General features: G+C 37.3%; 1 protein-coding gene across 3 annotated transcripts; it reads left to right on the forward strand.

Annotated features, from left to right (window-relative positions):
• Positions 1–215: 215 nt before the first annotated feature.
• LOC139948254 (BTB/POZ domain-containing protein 17-like) lies at positions 216–15,854 on the forward strand. Of its 3 annotated transcripts, none has more exons than XM_071946542.1 (3): positions 216–388; positions 9,284–9,655; positions 14,755–15,854. In XM_071946542.1, exons 2-3 carry the CDS (start codon positions 9,311–9,313, stop codon positions 15,847–15,849), a joined length of 1,440 nt encoding a protein of 479 aa, XP_071802643.1. In that variant the 5' UTR covers positions 216–388; positions 9,284–9,310; the 3' UTR covers positions 15,850–15,854. The 3 variants fall into 3 exon arrangements, with proteins under 3 accessions (XP_071802643.1, XP_071802487.1, XP_071802570.1); XM_071946386.1 differs by lacking the exon at positions 216–388 and adding an exon at positions 4,257–4,950; XM_071946469.1 differs by lacking the exon at positions 216–388 and adding an exon at positions 5,489–5,689.
• Positions 15,855–20,523: the final 4,669 nt, after the last annotated feature.

Below are 20,523 nucleotides of genomic sequence, written 5' to 3' on the forward strand. Positions count from 1 at the left end.
CTACAAGTATTTGTGTGTTAACTTTGCAACAAATTTCAAAATAAATATAGTTACAAAAAGAACACTAAAAATAATCTTTTGTTAATAATATTGTTTTTATAATTTACTTATTTTTATTTTTATTTACAGATGAACTTAGATCTTTAACTGTTAAAATAAAAGCCTGTGACATCATGCATTGGACCCCCGCATTACTGACCCAGTTTTTTGTTTCACACCGTGGCTGAATGGTGTGTGGTGTTCTCTAATTGAATGGTCGACTGCCGACTGGTCAACTTTACTTTTGATTTCCGGATCAACGTTGCCAAACGAACTTTTGACCAATGTTTGCGTTTGTCGTCAATTTAATTAACAACCCCAACTTGGCTGTACTGAATACGATCATAGGGTGAGCTTTTTCTGCCGTATCTCATCTGTCATTGACAGTGTCAATGTCATTCATTGTCTTTCCATAGTGATGGGGGTAGCCTCCATGGAGTGACCCTCTCGCTTGGCTGGGGGCGGGGCGGCTCCATTCTAGAGTGTAAACATGACCAAATTAAGTCATTTCTTGCCAAGCATATGCATTCTTTGTGAAACTCCATGGTAAAACTGACAGCATGTGAGTTGTCCATTTAAAGTTTGAATCCGACCATCGCTTTCTCACTCACTGACTGTTTGAAAACATTTTATTTTGTAATGTTTGTTGCAGTAAAAATATTTTCTACTCAGCTCGCTAAGTTGAATTCCTGTGTGCCTTTTATGTATGCCTTTTATGTATGGGCCAGTTTTTTAATGTTAAACCCAATTTTGTTCTGTCTGAGTGTAATGTTAATGTTTTAACTGTAAATTTTCTAAATTCAATGTAATTTTGCATGGCAACTAAAATTGAATTTTTTTTTAATTATAATATAATAAACCATAAATAATAATAATAATTTGTGTCATTGCCCACGTTTTATTATTTCATTCTAAAACCATGGATGAACAATGGAGAGAAAATTGTTCCTCCATGATCTAATAAGTAAGTCAAGAGAGGTTTTGCCAAGATTGAAATGTGAAAATACATGTAAAATACATGTATTATTGTGTTGAATGTTTACATCTTCATTAGTTACCTAAATTTTAATCATAATCTTAGACTTAACTCTAAGTTGTATTTTTAGTATAGTTAATATTCTTGATGAAAATCTGATGACTAATAACTATTTGACCTATATCTTTTATTTATAAAACAGTCCTGCGAAAAGTGCCTAATTTTGTCTGCAAAATTTTACTTTTTTATTTCTGATTCCTTAACTTCTGATTCTTTTGTTCTTTAAAGGTGAACACAAACATGGTATAGAACTGTAAAGCTCCTTTTTGGCCCCCTATTACACTAGAAAAAAAAATCTGTGAAATTGTTGATTTTTTTGCACTTGAATTGGTGGCAAACTCCTGTATTGCACAATCTTAAAGTGTCTTTTGGTCTCAAATTTCAAAACTATAAAAATTTAATATTTATTTCACTCAGAAAATATCATAGCAACTTAATCGGGACAGTGGAGAACAATGCACTGACACTGACAATTTTTTTGTAGTTTTTGATTGAAAGGAGGAGTATGTAGCAAAGTTGTCAACTTTCCTAAACATAATGACAACAAACCGTGATTCCTCAAAGTCAAATGTCACACTGTAGTAACCATTTCACTTTGTAACTTAGTGTGACATTTGACTTTGAGGAATCATAGTTTTTTGTCAAATGTGTACATTAAAAAGCTTTATGGATTTGCCTTTAATACTAAAACTTTGTTATTGTAATTGATCATCTTGAAGATTGTGAAGTTTACAACAGAGGCTGACTTTTTACAAATTGATAGGAAAAACATTGAAATAAATTGATTCACTTACTGTAGTCCCTTTACAAATGCAGTCAGACCCTAAAACTATGCAGAATTAAGACAATCCTCTGATTAATTTAGGCCTTTTTTATAGGCTCTATGCTACATGTTATTTCCTCAATACCCAAAGGAATGTCTCAGTTTTGACTTGGTGTGATATTATTACAGTGTTAGGGTGTAAACTGAACAATGTAGGTTAACTGACATCTTCTAAAGTCATATTCCTGTCCATCCTGTCTGTCTCTGTAATTTCTTATATACCCATAACTCAGGTTTGTTTGGGGGTTTTGGGGTTTGTTTTTGTTGTTGTTGTTTTGGTTTTTTTGGGGGGGGGGTTACTGGTAGTATGCTTATCATCATTCTACAAAGACTTCCGTCGGTGGCTGCTCACCCTCAAGTTGTAATGAGGGCACACTCCTGGAGTCTCCGCCATCACCTGCTCTCTTTCAATCGCTGCTCTTCTCAGCTTTCCATAGATGCTTTTTACCACTCCACTTAGTGACACTGTCTATCCAGTGCAGCTTATTAGGGTCGCTTCTGCCTCAAAATTGTACCTGTAGGTAGGACCATCTATAGCTGCGCCGGGTAGGCCTCCATGTCTCATCACGCGAGCGCACCATTTCCCCTTAACACCTCTTACACCTCGTCACTCGTGAGACACCACCGTCCAGTATGCTAAGTTACTTTTAAAAAATATTTGATTGTCTTTGTAATTCTCATTGCAAAATATCATAACTGTATTCAGTTTAATGACCTTGCTGATAGATTTAGACGTACATGGAGCCCACTGTTTCAAAAGTCAAATCATTACACACTACACTTCACTGATCGATCATGCATGGCTGAATACAAAGATTTCGTTACTGTATCTGTTGTTGGAATGTGAATTTCACAAGGTCGCCATTACAGCAAGCAATTATGTTGTGGTTTCATTGTCTGCACTGATCTATATTGTTGAATCCAAAGATTTGCTTGCTAAAATGGGGTCCAGTGAAGTCTTAATCCAGAGCACATTCCCCAGTTCAGCCCCAGCTCCCCATCCCCTGGTGCTCTAAAATCTTTGGTTTTGTACACTTTGATCCAAGGATAAAGCTACACTGTATTGAGTGTAGACCTAATGAGCCAAATGTATTGAACAAACTTTTGAATGGATTCAAATGGTCAATGAGAAGATTGTTCTTTATAAAAAAAAAGGGTGTTTTCGCCCAACTATGATTCTTTAAATTGGTTAAATTGGCCCAAAATATTATTTACGGGACAATGACATGAACCAACTTCACAAGGTGGGGGAGCATTTTTCTTTTGAATTTTGTTTTTGTCCAAATTATTACAAAACAAAGCATTTCTCCCGAAACAACAGTGGAAAGCTTGGTTTACAAAAAGAACTCATAAGATAAGCATTCTGAAATGCCTCTGGCCGACAGTATCCAATTTCGGTTCAGTTGCACCCCATGGTCATTATGGTAGACCCTCTACTTAATTCCATGGTCGCATGCCATTCCATTTGATGAAATTTTGGGTTCCCTGTTGCTAAATAAGGGCATGAAAAGGAGAACATGTTCATACTGTTGTCCCCTACTTTCTGTTTTTTTCATGAAATTTCAGGATGTACAATGTAGGTTGAGATGAGATTACCAGGAAGAGTTTTAAACAAATCTCTGTTTTTGTGTGAATAATTGTTTTGGGGTGTTGTTGTTGTTGTTTTTTTGTTTTTTTGAGGGGTCCTTCTTTTTCTGTTTATTGTTGTGTCTACTGGATTGTCATGACATTTCCAAGAAGTATACAATGCACAAAATTGTACACAGAATGAACCGTGTGAATGTACCATGTGTCATTCATTGTTTATTATCATTTGTTAGAGAAGACCTGAATTATACAAATTTGCAACGTGAAAGCAAAACGTACCTGGGTGCAGTAAATGCCACTTACATTGTATGCAAAACAGCAATCAAGGATAACTTGCAATGCCCTCTCATTCACCTTCCATTTTCCATACCACATTAAATAATAGCATCCTACAGAGTGTATCAATTAAAGTCTGTGATGTGTGTCTTCTACTCTAAATATTGCTCCTCTCTTTATTGTTATGTAATGAGATTTTGTTATTATTTTTTCATTCTCGTATTTATGTCAGTGGTAAACCTGTAATCCATATTTTGAACAATGAGTGTAGAAATAATGCATTCAATCTTACCTCTTGTTTCAATGTGCGCAAAATTTGTACCAGCACCTATGAATGTCATTTGCATACGTGTACACAACTTTTTATTTTAATTTAGGCTGGACAAACAAATAGTATTAACTGTGTTCATAAATAATGTACACGATGTAATCATAGAGCCAGGACCAGACTGTATGATATTTAATGTACTAAGTTTACACGTAGTCAAGGTTTACTCTGTGTAGGATGTTTGTAATTTATTCCTTTAAGATGTAGATTCATGTTTTTACACATTTTACATTTGATCATCATTGGACAACCTTAAAAAGTTTAGTCATCTTACAAGTACTGTTGTCAGCTACATAACACACTTGGAATTCTGCACATGTTTTGGTCCACAATGACTCCTCATCTCAAGACTGATTCTTCCAGAAGATAAGCTTAAGGAAGGGATAGATGCCAAGATGCTGAGCTTGTCCTTGAGGGCATCATATCATTATTCATTCTCCAAGCTTGGGGAGTCAAGACATTGTGATGTCATCACCAGAAGTCACTGTTGGTTTGAACATGGATAAACCAGAGGTGGTCTGTGGACAAACTTGTGTGGTGTATGCAGTGGAGGAAGTTATTATGACAGACCATCTACTACAGGACTGTTCATAAACATTACTTGCAGGGGGGCTTTGCTTGGCTCACTGACATATGGTGTAGAAGATTGCTTTGTGTTCAGTTGAGTGAAAAGTTCAGACCAGAGCAGATTGGAGTTTGGAAACACTCTGATGAGGCATGCATTGTACTGCATGCACTGTACATCCACGTTTCTTTACTTTATCTTATACCTTTGGTCGGAGTTTGTTTGGAATTATTTTGTTCTTTGATGAGAATAGCTGATTATTCATGTCGGTTGCACAAATTCTTCAATTCTATCAGGTATGTTAAATGTGCAGTGAAGGTCTTTTTTTGTGGGCTTACCCTGTTTACTACTTTTAAAAAAAATTGTACATTGATTCTCTTTTTTTTTGGTAATATAAATTGTGTGTAAATTTGTGCATAAGTTTTCTTGTGTTAGAGAAAAACCAGTGCAAGAAAACGTTCATCTTAAACATTGACACACAAGACTGTTGTTGTATCTGGATTGATATTAATGCATGCAAACTGGCCTTGAATAGATTTGGATTAATATTGGAAGACTCTAATTTGATATGAAGAAACTGTCAACGGTTTCCTGTGCCCCCTTAGCTCTGTTTCTTTCTGTGATTAAATTATCAACCTTAACGTTATCCAATTACACATTAAGGCACCTCCTTTTGTTGGAAGAGGAAATGGTCAATTATACCAGCCTTTGTCCATGTGAACTACATATTGCACCCGTATCAGTGCTGTGCAATTGATTTTGTCCTTTGTGTGGTTGGTGAATTGTCATGCAGTATGTACAGTACAAGCTATCATGAGTGTCCGCATTGAATGTCAGTCAGTGCTAGAGATGTACCTGTACTGCGTGCCTTGCGTGTGCATTGTGTACGTCAGTGTTTTGTTGAGATCGGCTCTGTACCACTTTGCACTATTGTGTTATCCCAGTCAGTCGTGTATGCAACTCAAATCAATATTATAATCAGGGAGCACACGGTACGGCACTGTTTATGTTCTCAGTACTATGGTTCTTATTATGGTAAGTGGATGTCGTTTTTTTACTTCTTCCGTGTTTCTGATGCTGATCTTAGGTCCTTGCCCCTAAGGTCTACTTGTATGTGTACACCTAGCTTTATGTAAACATTGTAATTAATATTTTCATTTCATATTTTCAATAGTTAGGACACAGGGACTGTTTCTATTTTGATATATAGGCTTTTTCCTTATGTTTACTAGAGTAGTAGTGTTGAATTCATATTTTCATACATACTTCCATGGAGGGAGGAATAATATTTCTGATTTATATTTTTAAATGTTTGTATAGTATTTATTTATTTTGGAAACCAGGTTTAGTCTGCTATCATTTCAATTGGCATCTGTGTATCTAGAATATTTTGGCAGGGCTAGGAAACTTTGCTCCGTGATTAATTTCATCAATTGATGAACAGCTGTGGCCACTACGAAGAGAGAGGAGTGTGTTTGTACAGTGAATGATACAAGTTTTCACACCCTTCCCAGACACACACTGTCATGGCTGTGTAGACTATTTGCATCATGGGCGTTCATTTCAACAACCTGTGCGAGACTGCAATGTGAGATGATGTGAAATTCACACATTATGCATGTTACTGGGTCATCAGAACAGATGATGGGTAAACCATGGAGGCAATGGTAAAACACCCGTACAGATTGTTTTAGTGGCAAATTGCGATCAAAATTTGCATCATGTTTCCTCTGTTGTCGTGATGGAAGCACCTTTTACAACGAAATATTCACTTATTGTTTTTATGATATGTCTGGAACACTAGGCCCTTTACGAAGTAATAATCTTCCCAAATCCAATGTGTGTTAGTATGCCTCTAGGCTGTAGGTTATTATAGTGCATTCATAGAGGTAGATAAATTGATGAATGTGTACACTGACAGTGCTCATGTAATGCAAATAATGTACCCAAAAAAAGCGTTGGGTGTGACTTGGAGAGAATTGAGACATGCTAATGTCGAACAAGAGGGATTTCTTTTTTACTCAAACACATGATCAGTGATCACCTTTATAATATTAAGGTAGACTATAATATATTCTTCAATTTGACAAAATATAAAAGACCGTTTCATGTAGGTGTATATTTAGAATAGAATAATGGAATTAAACTTAAATGATGTAGGTGGCTACACTGTTTAAAAACACAATTTATCGGGATGGTGATTCTATATGGTCCTACTACGTTGCAGGCCTACATGTTGTTAGCTTGGTTGGATCATAGAGAAAGAACCATTCTATGGTTAGATTAAAGCCATTAAACACTTTCGGAACAGAAACAAAAAAAAATTCACAGATTTACAAATAACTTACAGGGTTTATAGAAGGTAATGGTGAAAGACTTCTCTTGAAATATTATTCCATGAAATGCTTTACTTTTTGACTTTTTGAGAAAACATTAAAACAATTATCAATTCTCGTCGTCGAGAATTTCGGATTTATTTTGAACACATGTCATTACACGGCAAAACGTGCGGAAACAAGGATGGGTTTTCTCGTTATTTTCTCTCGACTCCGATGACCGATTGAGCCTAAATTTTCACAGGTTTGTTATTTTATATATAAGTTGTAATACCATAGTGTGGGCCTTTGGACAATACTGTTTACCGAAAGTGTCCAATGGCTTTAATTGTACTACTGGCTTTACTGTGTATGGAACTGTATCGTACATGTATGTACATGTGTACATCCATAGAGCAAGAGAGCAAGCACTTCAAAAACACTTCACATCGTGTAGGTTGCATGTTTTGCCTTGAAAACATTTGTTGTTGAATTGATTTTCTATAAAAAAAATACTGGCAACTCCTAGTTTCAAATCAACATTGTCTTTCTCTGAAAACAATTTCATGCAAAACATTTGCCACTTGGAAGAAAAAAAGTTCAGGGTTATGACCTTTATTGTTGCCAGGCAGGCTTTGTCCGGTGTGTGTATTCTGTCTGTGTTTACTGTTTACAATAACCGCAGGCACCATAATAATACTTTTTGTGAGAACGAAAGCATGCCCCTGTACATGTATGTAGTCTGGCCGTGGAGGAAGGAAAATACAGACGGTATAGCTAAAGGTTGAAGAGGTGAGTGTTATACCAAGGGTAAAATTGTCCAGTGGAAGTGAACCCAAGTATGCATGCCTTAAAGCTGATTGGCCAACCTTGGTTATTTGTAAAAACAAACCAGTATCCGCACTTTCTGAGATCCAACATATATTTGAGATAACAAATCTGTGAAAGTTTCGGCTTCTAGTCATCAGTCATTGGAGTCATTGAAAAATAGCTTAACCCTCCCCCCCCTCCCAATCAGTATTTTCACTGAATTCAGATTTAGAGCTCGCAAGATCAGAAGTAATTGTTTTACATGTTTGTCAAAACCTTTGGCACCGTCGTTGGTTCGAATCCCACTCTAGTCAATTCTTTGTTCAACCCAAAAAATCATTTCAAAATTGACCCAGTCAGTTTCCCTTGTGGTTTATATTGATAGCTGGCACCTTTTAGGTGACAAATATTTCTGGTTCAAATCCCCCTCTAGTCAATTTTTCTTTTTTTAGCCAACAATTTTAATGTTACTTAAATACAAGTTGATAGTTGATAACTGGTTTGTGATGACAATGGTAGCATAGCACCAGTGTGGGAACACTTCTGATGTAAGTTGACTCTCTTGTATAAATAGTACATGAGCTTGAAAGTTGTGGTTAGTAGAAATAGAAATGACTCACAATATTTGGTGAGCAATGAAAGCACTGAAGGCCAGTTTTTGTATTTCTATCTTTAACCTTCAAATATCTAGTGTGATGAATGAATGCCTTCACATTCACAGTTCATTAAATGTTTTGCTCATTTAAGTAACTTGTTTTCCTATTATTTTTTGGTGAAAGCTTGTTTTGTGTTTTGGCCTTGCTAGTTAGGATTTGTAGAAGTTTTTTGGGTCCAAGTTCTAGCCTGAGTATACTTTGTCTAGACGCACTTATTGAGGTCTTTAGAAAGTCTTTGTTTGCTGAAGCAGTCAACCAATTTGAGGTGAACAAATAAGAAAATTAGGCACATGTTTTGAGTTTGGCTTAAACCCTGCCATGGGTTCATAAGGAGAGGCTTTTAGGCTATTGGTTAACCACTACTTACTATAAAACTGGTTATAATATCCCAACTGCCCATATGTACCCTTTAGGATTTTTTATGTGGCATTTTTAATTTTGAAAAGCAGAATTTTTAAGTGTACTGTTTCTCCCCTTTGAATAAAAATAAGATGCTTGTAACAATGTTGTATTGAAAAATTGTTAAAGAGAAAAAGGCTGTACCCTTCACCTATGGTTGTACTCTAAAATATGTCTTACTTTTGTTCTCTTTTTTTGTTTCTGTTGAAGCATAAAGTCTGTGAAGTCTTTCATTCAAACTTGGACCCTTTTTTGAAACTACAGCTTCGGCTTTGGATTTGGCCTAAACTCCGTCTGGCTACGTGAGGCCTGGTACCAAAATAGCGTGCTTTCATAATAACTTGCAAAGCCCAAGCTGAAGCGGGCTTATAGTCATACACAGGTTGAAAATGTTTTACAAACTTGTCACTAATAATTTCTGAAAATAATTTTTTGTTTTGCATATCTAGGCAGATCCTCGAACTCAGGGATACAGAATGATGCAAGCCGGTCCAGCAGGTGGGGGTGCAGCGCCGAACGACATTCCCCCAATCCAAGCCCTCTACCTGGCAGCAGCCAGCCAGCTCCAGCCCCCTATCACCGTATCTGCCAAGGAAGAGGACGATGTGGATGACAGCTTGCCGCCAAGTGGAAAAGATTGCTTCGGTGACGAGCGACAGACTTTAGGGGACATGGCCCGTTTCTTCAACAGTGGTCTACTGAGTGATATTAAACTCAGGGTTGGGTTTGAGTGTTACAGCGCTCATAAACTCATCTTAGTACGATCCAGTGAGGTGTTTGAGAGAATGTTCAGCAAGGAGTGGACAGATCCCAGTAAAGCAGTAAGTCCCACATTCATGTTCAATACATGTATGACCAGTGCACATTATTTCTTAAGCCTGTAAGCACAAAAACTTACTAAGCACAATCAATTATTGCTAAGCAAAAATAGGTTACTGTGAGCAAGAAAATTGTATAGTTAGCATTGCTGTGACTTGTACCCAGTTATTTCTAGAAAGATGAACTGGTGAAAAGGGTGATCAACTACTTCTGGCCAGTCAGTAAAAAGGTTTAGGGCAAACCCTGAGATCCATTGATAACTTTAAAGACACTGGACACCTTTGGTAATTGTCAAAGACCAGTCTTCTTACTTGGTGTATCTTAACATGTATGCGTAAAATAACAAACCTGTGAATATTTGAGCTCAATTGGTCGCCGAAGTTGCGAGATAACAATGAAAGAAAAAACACCCTTGTCACACGAAGTTGTGTGCTTTCAGATGCTTGATTTCGGGACGTCAAAATCTAATTCAAATTCAAATTCAAATATTTTAGTGGAAAATAACTTCTTTCTCGAAAACTACATTACTTCAGAGGGAGCCGTTACAATGTTTTATACTATTAACATCTCTCTCCATTGATCGCTAACAAGTAGTTTTGTTGTGCTAACAATTAGTTTGAGTAATTACCAATAGTGTCCACTGCCTTTAAGTTTACCACCTGTCAGTATTCAGAGTCAACTGTATTAATTTCTTCCTCCTGTAGTGCCCATGTCTTTGTTTGTCAGCGTGTTTCTTTATTGCCACTTCCTGTTAATTATTTTATTCATCAGGGCCCAATTTCATCAAGCTGTTTAAAAGCAGAAAATACTGCTTGACAAATTTCTTTGGTTGAAGCAGAAATTGAGTCATGCACTAGCCACAACGATGCAAACTTAGTGTAATTTGGGCTGGTAGCCTGATTCTGCTAAGCAATTCTGTGTTTAGCGAGTTCTTGTGCTTACAGGCTTACAAGATTTATGGTATATGAAAATGTCAAGATAATTCAGCAATCTTACATGAAAAGAACAATCAAGTTAGGTCAAATTTCTCTTCCATCGTCTTTCAATCATTTGGCTAGTGAATGTGTTTTGGGGAACTGGGAGATGTGACAACTACAATTAGGCTTCAATTATGTAATGTGAAACTTCAAATGAGATTCAAGTGAGCAGACATCTTTGTAAAACAATTTAACAATTGTTTGTTATCCATACACTTAAAACAAAAAAATTAAAAAAGACATTGAATGTTTTGTAACATTAAAAAAAAAAAAAAAACAATGGCACAATTGTTGGCAGATTAAAAAAAAGGGGGGGGGGCACATGTACAATTTTATGCATGGCCAAGTTGGAGAGAAATTGAGTTGGTATTTAACTCCAACACACAGATTATAGAACATTTTTTATAACATTCTGTGGCAGGATGGTCATTCCCTTTAATTGATGTACATAAGGGCATGGAAGATTTCCTCCTGTATGTAAACTGTAGCTCACTTGCAACCTGTGCTGTAACTCGACCAACTGGAGAAATAATTAAGGACTTTAAAGCTAAGGAAAGGTTGCATTTACTTGGAGTTGGTCATCATATTGAAACACGCAAGTCATGCCAACTTTGAAATGTCACGTTGCTATACTTGTATCTGATTCAAAGAAACTCCAGTGACTCATGTTATTGTTGCTCTGGAAGAAGATCTGACGTCATTAATCGTTCAGATTCAACTCCTCAAAGAAAAACAAATTAGTACATCTCAGTCCCGATACTCCTTTTTTTCTTCTTTTTTTTCCGAAAAATAAAACATTTTTAAAAAAAATCTGCGCAATTGTGTACATGTATAATGTGTACATTGTCAGCCCTTGTACTCGATAAAATTATTCCAACTTTTTTTCAAGAACCAAATATCATGCCTGACATCTTATACATAATTAAGACGATCGAATCATTATGGTTATTTCATGGGGGAATATAATTTAGGGACAAACAGTTCAAGGAAGATGATAATTTAGATTTCAAAGTATCAGATGTCTGAGTAGTGGGCAATATATAATTATTCACTTAAAATTAATTGTCTTTTGTGATTTTGTTTCATTCCTTTGTATTTATTATTGTCCGTTTGTGAGAATGTCAGATGTCTGATGATGTTGAATATTTGTACTCGTCAATTTAAAATTTGACGTCGCCAGAAAGGAGAAACGCCAAGATCTCAAAAGGGCAAAGACAATTTGCAGCCCGTTGCACGTTCAGCAGTGATAACATTTCTAACAGCTGGCTATGATTGCCGTCCCATTTCTCACTGCATCATTGGGCTGGCCTTAAGCCAATAATTATACTCCACATGTTTTTACAAGGATCTGTTTTTAACTTGTGTTGCTAGTAGCATAGTCATTTCTTATTGTGTTTTGAAAAAACAGTCATGGTCCACATCTGACTTGATGTACTAGTCTTGGAACACTAGTCTTGGAACAAGACGTTCTTCGTTGATGCTAATGACTCAACACTATGGCGCTACTATCTGGCTTCTAGAGGGCGTTCATTCTAGAAGCCATTAATCATGTCTATAAGAATGGTTAAGGTCACAATCCCTGTGTCATATTTAGTGTGAGGATAGAGTGGGAATTAGGTAAGTCGCGTTATAAGGAACAACAGCGTCTTGCACCAGAATTATGGATGTACCAAGGGGGGGGGGTGGGTGGTGCCAAAATTTGAGGATTCAAACTTCTCAAAAATCCTTCTCCGGAAGATGTCTGACTGTTTAGGCTATCATCATGCATACTACAAGTAATTTTCACACAAAGCTTGATACACGATATCAATTTGCCAAAAAGAAAATAACAACATTCGACTGACACAAAATCCATGACAAAATCTCAAATGTAACTTGGTGTTTTTCTTGACAATTTGGATCACTTTGGAAATAATTAACACCACAAGTACACATGTTAACTGGGAACTGTCGTCTAAGTGTCATTATCAAGCAGACAATTAATACTTATTTAAGTATAGTCGATTAATCAAACGAATTAAAGGTATTGTATCAGACTCAAAGTCAACATTTGAACTTGATTTGTTTTTGTTCAAGTGAGGTATTGGAAAACACAAGACTGCCAAACTTATCCGGTCATGAGTTCACTGGCCTGGCACTTAAAACTACTGTCCTTGGGCCTGTGGCGTAGAGTTAAATTGTAGCCCTGAAGTACACAAGTATTGATGAGGGAATTTCTTTTACAATAGTTTAAAGCCTGCAATGTTTTATTTCCCAGTGGATCTCAGCATACCTGACCTTGTGCAGTTGACCTATTTATGTGAGTGAATCATAACAAATCGGTTTTGTACTGCTGACTGATAAAGAACCCAACGTATTTAACCTCTCTTCCTGTGTGTTTACTCCTGTTGAATTCCCTAGCAATGAGGAGTTTGATAAATAGCCGGAGCCAGGATGAACTTGAGGGAGGTTTGGTTTATTTTCTGATGTGGCAGATTTGACTCATAGGATGATTTCATCCAAATATTGACTGCTTTGATTTTTAAGTGCTATGTGACTCTCTCTCTCTCTCGATGGTACCCCAGAGGGTTACAATTTTCCTCTGCGAAAATAGACGTATCTAGTTACTACAAATCTGCGGTTGATATGGGTATAGTAAAGTGGTTGCTATGGGTATTCCTCGCTCAGCATTCTAGTAAAAATAAGACGTATCTTAACCAATCACAAGGCAGAATCTTTGAAGCGTTAAAAAAACAAAAAACAAATCTCTCCTCCTGGATTCATATGCTGACTTGCCTGGTTGAATGATCGATGAAACGGTCAAGATGTTTGCTGGAGTCCACATGGGGGCTAGGGATGCTGGAGGCATATGAAGGTGCATGGATTTTTATTCTACTGTGTCATAGGTTTGGCTCTGTACCAACAATGATAACTAGTATCATCCCATGACCGAGCTTAAATTATTGGGATGATTTTCTTGGTCGAAAGAACCGTGGAATTTGTTGGACTTGGTTGCAGGAGTGCTGAGTTGGGCAGAGGATATAGATTTCTATTCTGCTGTGTCATCAGTTTGGCATTTTACCAATAAGCAAACAAAAATGTTGCTTACCACTGAAATGTTTCTAGCCATACTTATGTCCTAATGCACCGTTTGAGACTGTTTTCCTGCTAATTTTTGCTTAGCTACAAAACGCATGCAATATTTTCTGCTAAGAACTTGTACCTCTTTGAACTTTTGCCATGTTTGGCAAAAATATTGATCAAGAAATCTATCAGAAAAGAAAACATTTATAGCAGGGAACTAGTCTCGAGCATGGTATTTAATGATCTGCTCAGCAAGATTTTACTCTGCAGATTATTTGCTTGGCATAATATATTGACCAAAGCAGTCATTATAAAAATTAGTGTACATTAGAGTACCCAGTTTTTATTATTATTATTGCACTTGGAATTTAAAAGGATTTCTTACATGTATATGACATGTACTCGTACATGCAATGCCCTATCTACATGGCTCAAACTTAATCCATTAATTTATACACATGACATTTACATTATGGAAATATATGTTTACATATATGGAAATAATTATATGTATTATATTGTAAGTGCCTATTGACCCAATGCACAACTGTCATTCACAGCTTCTGTTCCCCATGCTCACCGTCTTAGGGACTCATTATGCACTTAAAAACTGCATTTAAAAAGCTAAAAAAGCAAAGTCAGACGTTTTAACTCCCAAAGTACCCAAGATTATTGTGATGATGACGTCAGGTGAATTGGGTCAATACAAAGACATTTCTGTGTTCATCGAATTGACTCAAGTCCCAACTTTGAAGAGGTGACCCCTTGCTGGTCCTATTTTACAACTAGTATAGCCTTTAAATGCTATGGACCTTTTTTTCTTGAAACTCCAGTGTGAGCTAGAACTCCGGCTAAGGCTCCACCTTTTTTAGTTTAATTTTATTTTTGGGAAAAAAGGCTTCAGTACAGGGCTTCAAATACTTGGGCGGACCCCAAGCCAGGGTCCAAGATCAAGCCATAGTTAAAAAAAAAATATATTGAATGATGCTGAGTACATGCCCATTTCAACCAGTATGCACAGACTCTAATAACACTTGTCTTTTCTTTTGTGTTCTTTTTAGGAAGTTGAGTTAATAGAGGAGCCAGAATGCTGTGATGTCTTTCCAGCCTTTCTCAAGTTTCTATACAGCTGTCACATTGTTCTTACTGTTGAGAACACCCTACCCATCCTCATGCTTGCGGATAAGTACAACGTAGGTGACCTGCGCCAGGTGTGCGTCAACTTTGCCACCAAAAGTATCATCCCAAAGCTACCACTGAAGGATGTGTTTCATGTGTGGTATCAATATGCCACAAAATGCTACCACCACTGTTTGATCTCGTCTTGTATCGCGGCTCTCTCACCAAAAGCCGATGACATTATGTCCCTACCTGAGTGGAACCTAGAGTGGTTAGCCCTCGACACAGAGCAGTTGATTCAGTTCTTGAAGAGCTCAGATCTGACCATCAGGAATGAGTTGACTTTGTTCAGAGCTCTTGTCAAGTGGATAGAATCTCCAAAGCACCCTGAACGACAGAGTAAGCAGAAGGAGTTTCTCAAACAGATGATCAGTTACATCCGCTTCCCGATGATGACTTCGGAGCAGTTGGAGCAACTTGAGCATCACCGCATGGTAGAGCTCCATCCTGGTCTGTTCATCCCTTACCTGTTGCAGGCCTACAAGTACAATGCCATCTCCCTGGAAGCCCGATGCAACAACAAAGATTTCACAGCCTCAAACTTTCTACTGCGGAATTACACTGACCTACGCTGGGACAAACGTATCGTTCTATCTGGATACTCGTGCTTTGGGAGACTCACTGAATTCATGCCACGGTTTTCAACACGCTCATCCTCATACCCTCACACCAGCTGGGACTGGGAGTTAAAGATTTACCCCAAGGGTTCGTCCACAAATAATGAGGACTTCCGAGTGGTTCTCTACTCAAATGTTGTCTTGGATTTGCCGCGGCCAATGGAATACATGATCTCAATGGTGAATAGTGAAAATGTGCTGGTATCCGTCTCCGGAAAAAAGAACTTCACAAAATCACGATACACAGCCGACTCGGATCTGGATAAAAAAGTATCGGTGGACGAGTTGTCAGCACCGAACTCTCGCTTCCTGGTGAATGATAACGCCATCCTACAGGTCATGATCAAACCATTACAGTGACGGATTTACTCCGGAAAAGAAAAGCTTACATCTACAGAGAACAGAATGAGCCAAATCAACAGATAACCAAAGTACATTTGAGGCATTTACAAAGTGTCAGTTTATAATTGTTGGAAGTCTGTTTTGTTAAAACTGTCTTTAAAGTTGATGAGGTTCATAACCCCTGGCCTTCACTCAGACTGTTTGAGAAGTGTTGCCAACATTTTTGCCGGGCAGTAGTGCAAGTAAACAAATAGATTTAACCATTTAAAATGGACAATTGTGCAAGATTGTACTGCTCATCTGCATGAAGCTATTTGTATAAAGTGACCAAAGTTTCATTGACACTAATCGTGTGATGTCTAGAAGTGATGAGAGGTCAAAGTTCAACTAACAGAACAATCAAAACATTATGTGGTTTTTCAGACTGTAGCATCACATCTTGCCAAAGGAATCTTTCATACCCTTGAGACGGTTGATAATCATGATTGAAGTAAACGAACTATGAGTTGATCATGTGGAGACTTTGAATGAGCACGGCTTCTTCAAGTGTTTTGTGTGTGTCCATTGAGCCTTTCACAAAACTCAGGAAATTTGTGTGAAGGAAAAGTGGATAGTGTGAAAAGCATGAGATGCCTTGTTGCATGTCGACAGCTTAATATGGGCCTAGTGTTCTATTTTTGTATTTTGAAGTTGGGAGTATTCAAGCATTGTTTGTTGTCATTTTGTCACAATATCCAAAACCAGTGCAGTATAATAATTGTAATGCGCCGTTTAAATGCTTTATCATACCATTGGGTAACTCAAAGCTCTCTTTTCTTTTTTATTATAAGACCCATTTAATTACTAAGCACCTTTTATTTGCAAGGTTTGCTTGGTTTACAACTTGTTATATGTAACGCAATCTGCAGCCAACCATGTCAAACACACTGGGTTGAACCCCTTCTCATCAATAAGTGTACTGGGGTTCTATTATGTACAGTTTTAATAGACAACTCATGGGACCTACGGCTTTATGTCCCAAAGGAAGATGCAATTAAATGGTTAAGTGTCTTCTCTAAGGGTCAATACGGGACATGAACCTGCACTCTACAGATCAGAAACTCCAGAGTTTAAGTCCATGGGTCGATTTCACAAAGCAATAAAAGTTCATCGCAAGACAAATTTCCAGTATTGCCATAGTAATTTGTATTGTGACATCACACTTTACTTAACAACTATGATTGATTTGCAGTTAAAATCCATCTCAGCTCTTTGTGGAATCGGCCCTCGTGTGATTGACGGTCAGGCCCCGACACCCCCATAAAGAAGTTGTTCAATGTTTGTTAACAACACTAAGCGAAAGAATGGTACAAGGTCTAGAACATTAATTTAAAACCGTTAGGGTCGTGGCCTTGTGCCATGGCTGTGCGATAAAGGAATGCGATAAAGGACAGAGCCAAAGGCTCAAAGGCTCCATCCTTTATTACACAGCCGTGACCCTGCATAGTTTTAAACGAATGTTTAAGACAGATTCACCACTTTTTATTCCCATTCATAAATGCCCTTTTTGTTAAAAGCTTAACAATGATAAAAAGTTTATCGAAAATTTATTGTAAATTTTCAGTTCTTGTCATGATCTCATACTCCATTTTGCGAAGTGTCAAAATGCATGCAACTGCCAACCGCCATGCGCGGACACTAATAGTTTAACATTAATTACTGGTGTATTTATTTAATTATGCGTAACTTAGCGCCAAGCATAAAGCTTGGGCGCCACGCCTATGTTTAAATACTTCTACTGTGTTTGTATCACATGTCTGTAATTCCGTAAATAACATAAAACTAGTGGAATCAAAATGTAGTTTTTTCAAAGTACCTGCATAGGCCCACACTTTAATAACACTAATCCTTTCATCACCAATCCCAGAGTGCAACAAACAACATGGCCTCAAATCTTACTACTCTATCTCAGGTGTATAATTTCATTCTCGAAAGGGCAAGGCCATTTTCAGTTTGCAAAGGGCACTTAATTACCGGTACATTGGAAAATTTTAAAGTCAGTTGGAAACCTTTGAAAGGGCACCAAGGCCAAGACAAGGGGCACTGGAGGCCATGGGTGGCCTGCATTCATTTCCAGGCCTGATATCTTGCAAAGGAGGCACTATCATTGGAAAATCTTAAAGTCAGTGGGAAACCTTTGAAAGGGCACCAAGGCAAAGACAGAGGGCACTGAAGGCAATGGCCTCCGTAGCCTGCATTCATTTCCAGGCCTGATATCTTGCAAATGAGGCACTATCATTGGAAAATCTTAAAGTCAGTTGGAAACCTTTGAAAGGGCACCAAGGCAAAGACAGAGGGCACTGAAGGCAATGGCCTCCGTAGCCTGCATGCATTTCCAGGCCTGATATCAATCAACACATCTTAGATTGAAGGTGTGTCACCACAGTTTTCTTGAGTGATTCAGTTCATTACTCCCCTGCCACAACCATCTTTGTTATAACCAGCAAGTGCAATTTCAGTAAGCTACAGTAAAGTATAGTATCCTATATATTTATAAAAAATAAATAATGGTGAGTTTAATTGATTGGCCTAGTCTCATAGAGTATACTTTCAATTTGCCATTTATAAGTAAAGTATTTCCTCAACTCTAACTTAAAACATGTATCCATTTTGCATGTAGATGAAATCATTCACTTTTGCGATACTCGTCTTTTAAACTCTGTATTCAGCAACAAAAATTGGGTTTAAGCTGTGTTATCTTCATGAACCCTTTGTCCCTTTTAAAATATCATATGTAAGTCAAAACTATTTATTAAAGGTAGGTTCTAATATTGGTTTTTGTTAATTGGCTTGAAATTTATTACGTACAATCACATTGGAATATGTAGTAAAATTAGAACCATGACTGCAATTTCTTAAAGGTTAAAGTTGTTTGGTATTGGAACATAATTGTAATATCGATTTGTCTGTGTGAAGTAGTTTTATTTGGCTGTTGCCCAGGTATTGCCCAATGGACATAAATTATTTGACATCTTTTTATATAATTTCCTTGATTCATCTCAATCTAGAAATAAATATATGTGTTTTTTCTTTCCATTGGAGCAAAATTATATGAAATTGTAAAAACATTTAAACATTTTGCTAGCATAAATAATTTATTTTTTGCAAGATAACTGAGGTTTGATGCAAGAAAGCTGGCTGGCACCATGAGTAGCAATAACAAGAGTCTTAAAGTTGTGGTAAACTTTGCTTCTAGTCGACTTTTAAATTGGTTAGAAATAGAAAGCCTGTTTATTGGCAATATAATGTTAAGACAATTTACATACCGGTTAGTTTTTATTTTTTGAGAACAGGATGAACACCCCCCACTCCCATTATAGCACTCTGCACTAATGCTAAAAATAGAAGCTGGGTTTTAGACAATACATGTCAAATTTCACTATGAACATACCCTTTGTTCCGGCCATACAGTTCAAGTTTTATGTTTACTCATATGTACTACTTGTGCAGTTTGACTCATGGATGCTGTTGTGATCAAGTAAGTTGTAGAATTGTCTGACAGGGGGGGTATTTTTATAGCAAAAGTGACATTGTTAGTGCGGAGTGCTGTTCATTTAGACTTTGTGCTACTTTGATTTGTGAGTTGTTGAACCAGAGTCATGCAACCAAAAAGTGGTCAAAAATAATGGTGGGAATGCACAACATTGAAAGAATAACAGGACCAGTCTACCATTTTTCCTGAATAACTTTTTGTGTTTTTACTTCATAATAGATGGGATGCAATACGCGTCATCGACCGCCATCTTTGATGTATAAACAAGGGAAAAGTGTACGCTGCGCGTGACCTCAGCCAATGGTAGCTCTTCATGCGTGCACAATTCATCAAATATGGCAGCCGGTGACGCCTATTGCAATCCATCTATAGTTATATTTATGGGGAGCGGGGGTGGTTCTTGAGTCTCTTTATTCAGATACAGTACCTCTAGATTTTGATTATTATTGGTGCTGATGGGCTTTGTTGCTATGGCAAATGTAATAAACAGCAAATGTAATAAATAGCTAACTTATTGAATGCAAAGAGCCCCAAGCGTCTCTGTGCTGCTTTATTTAGGATGATTTGAAAATAATTGTGTTTGATGTTTGTTTTTTTGTTTCCCAATGCATTTTTCATTAAGTGCTTTGAATCGTACAGTTTGACATTGCAAATAAGAACAAAACATCTTGAACCTGTTCTTATACTCCCACAGCCCATGTGTCCTCAGGTGACGACAATTCTCTCAACATCTTCCTCTCTAAATCCCCCTCTCTACAGTCACTCACAACGGCAACATGTTAAGACTTGGATAAGATTCGTACATGTATACCTGGTCCAGTCACAAGCAATTTTCGTCATACAATCTTCAATCCACCATAATCGGACAACTTCCTGAAGAGGAATTTGGGCATTTTTTTTAGGGGTCACTCTTGAGCATAAGTCTACTCTTAATGTTCCGATCTTTATTGTTCATTAAAAAATGGGCTGCGGTTAACTTAATTTAAGGTGCCAAGTTAGTAAATGTACCACTTGGTCAGGAATGCTTTAACTTACTTTTATGAGTGAGGTGAATGTATTTCTGTAAACCAAAAGTTATTTGCCTGGTCATTTTAGTTGACTCAAAAAAACATTATTTTTCACGAAGTCTGTTTTGAAGGGGTCAGGGAAATCTAAAATAA

The sequence above is a fragment of the Asterias amurensis genome, chromosome 1, assembly GCF_032118995.1.
Source record: "Asterias amurensis chromosome 1, ASM3211899v1".
In the NCBI taxonomy this organism is placed as follows: Eukaryota; Metazoa; Echinodermata; class Asteroidea; order Forcipulatida; family Asteriidae; genus Asterias; species Asterias amurensis.

Excerpts from the sequence above, each read along its gene's own strand:
- LOC139948254 (XM_071946386.1), top strand. The coding sequence starts at position 4,918 with ATGTCGGTTGCACAAATTCTTCAATTCTATCAG. Across the intron at positions 4,951-9,283 it reads AAATTCTTCAATTCTATCAG|GCAGATCCTCGAACTCAGGG; the intron begins GTATGTTAAATG and ends TTGCATATCTAG. Across the intron at positions 9,656-14,754 it reads GGACAGATCCCAGTAAAGCA|GAAGTTGAGTTAATAGAGGA; the intron begins GTAAGTCCCACA and ends TGTTCTTTTTAG.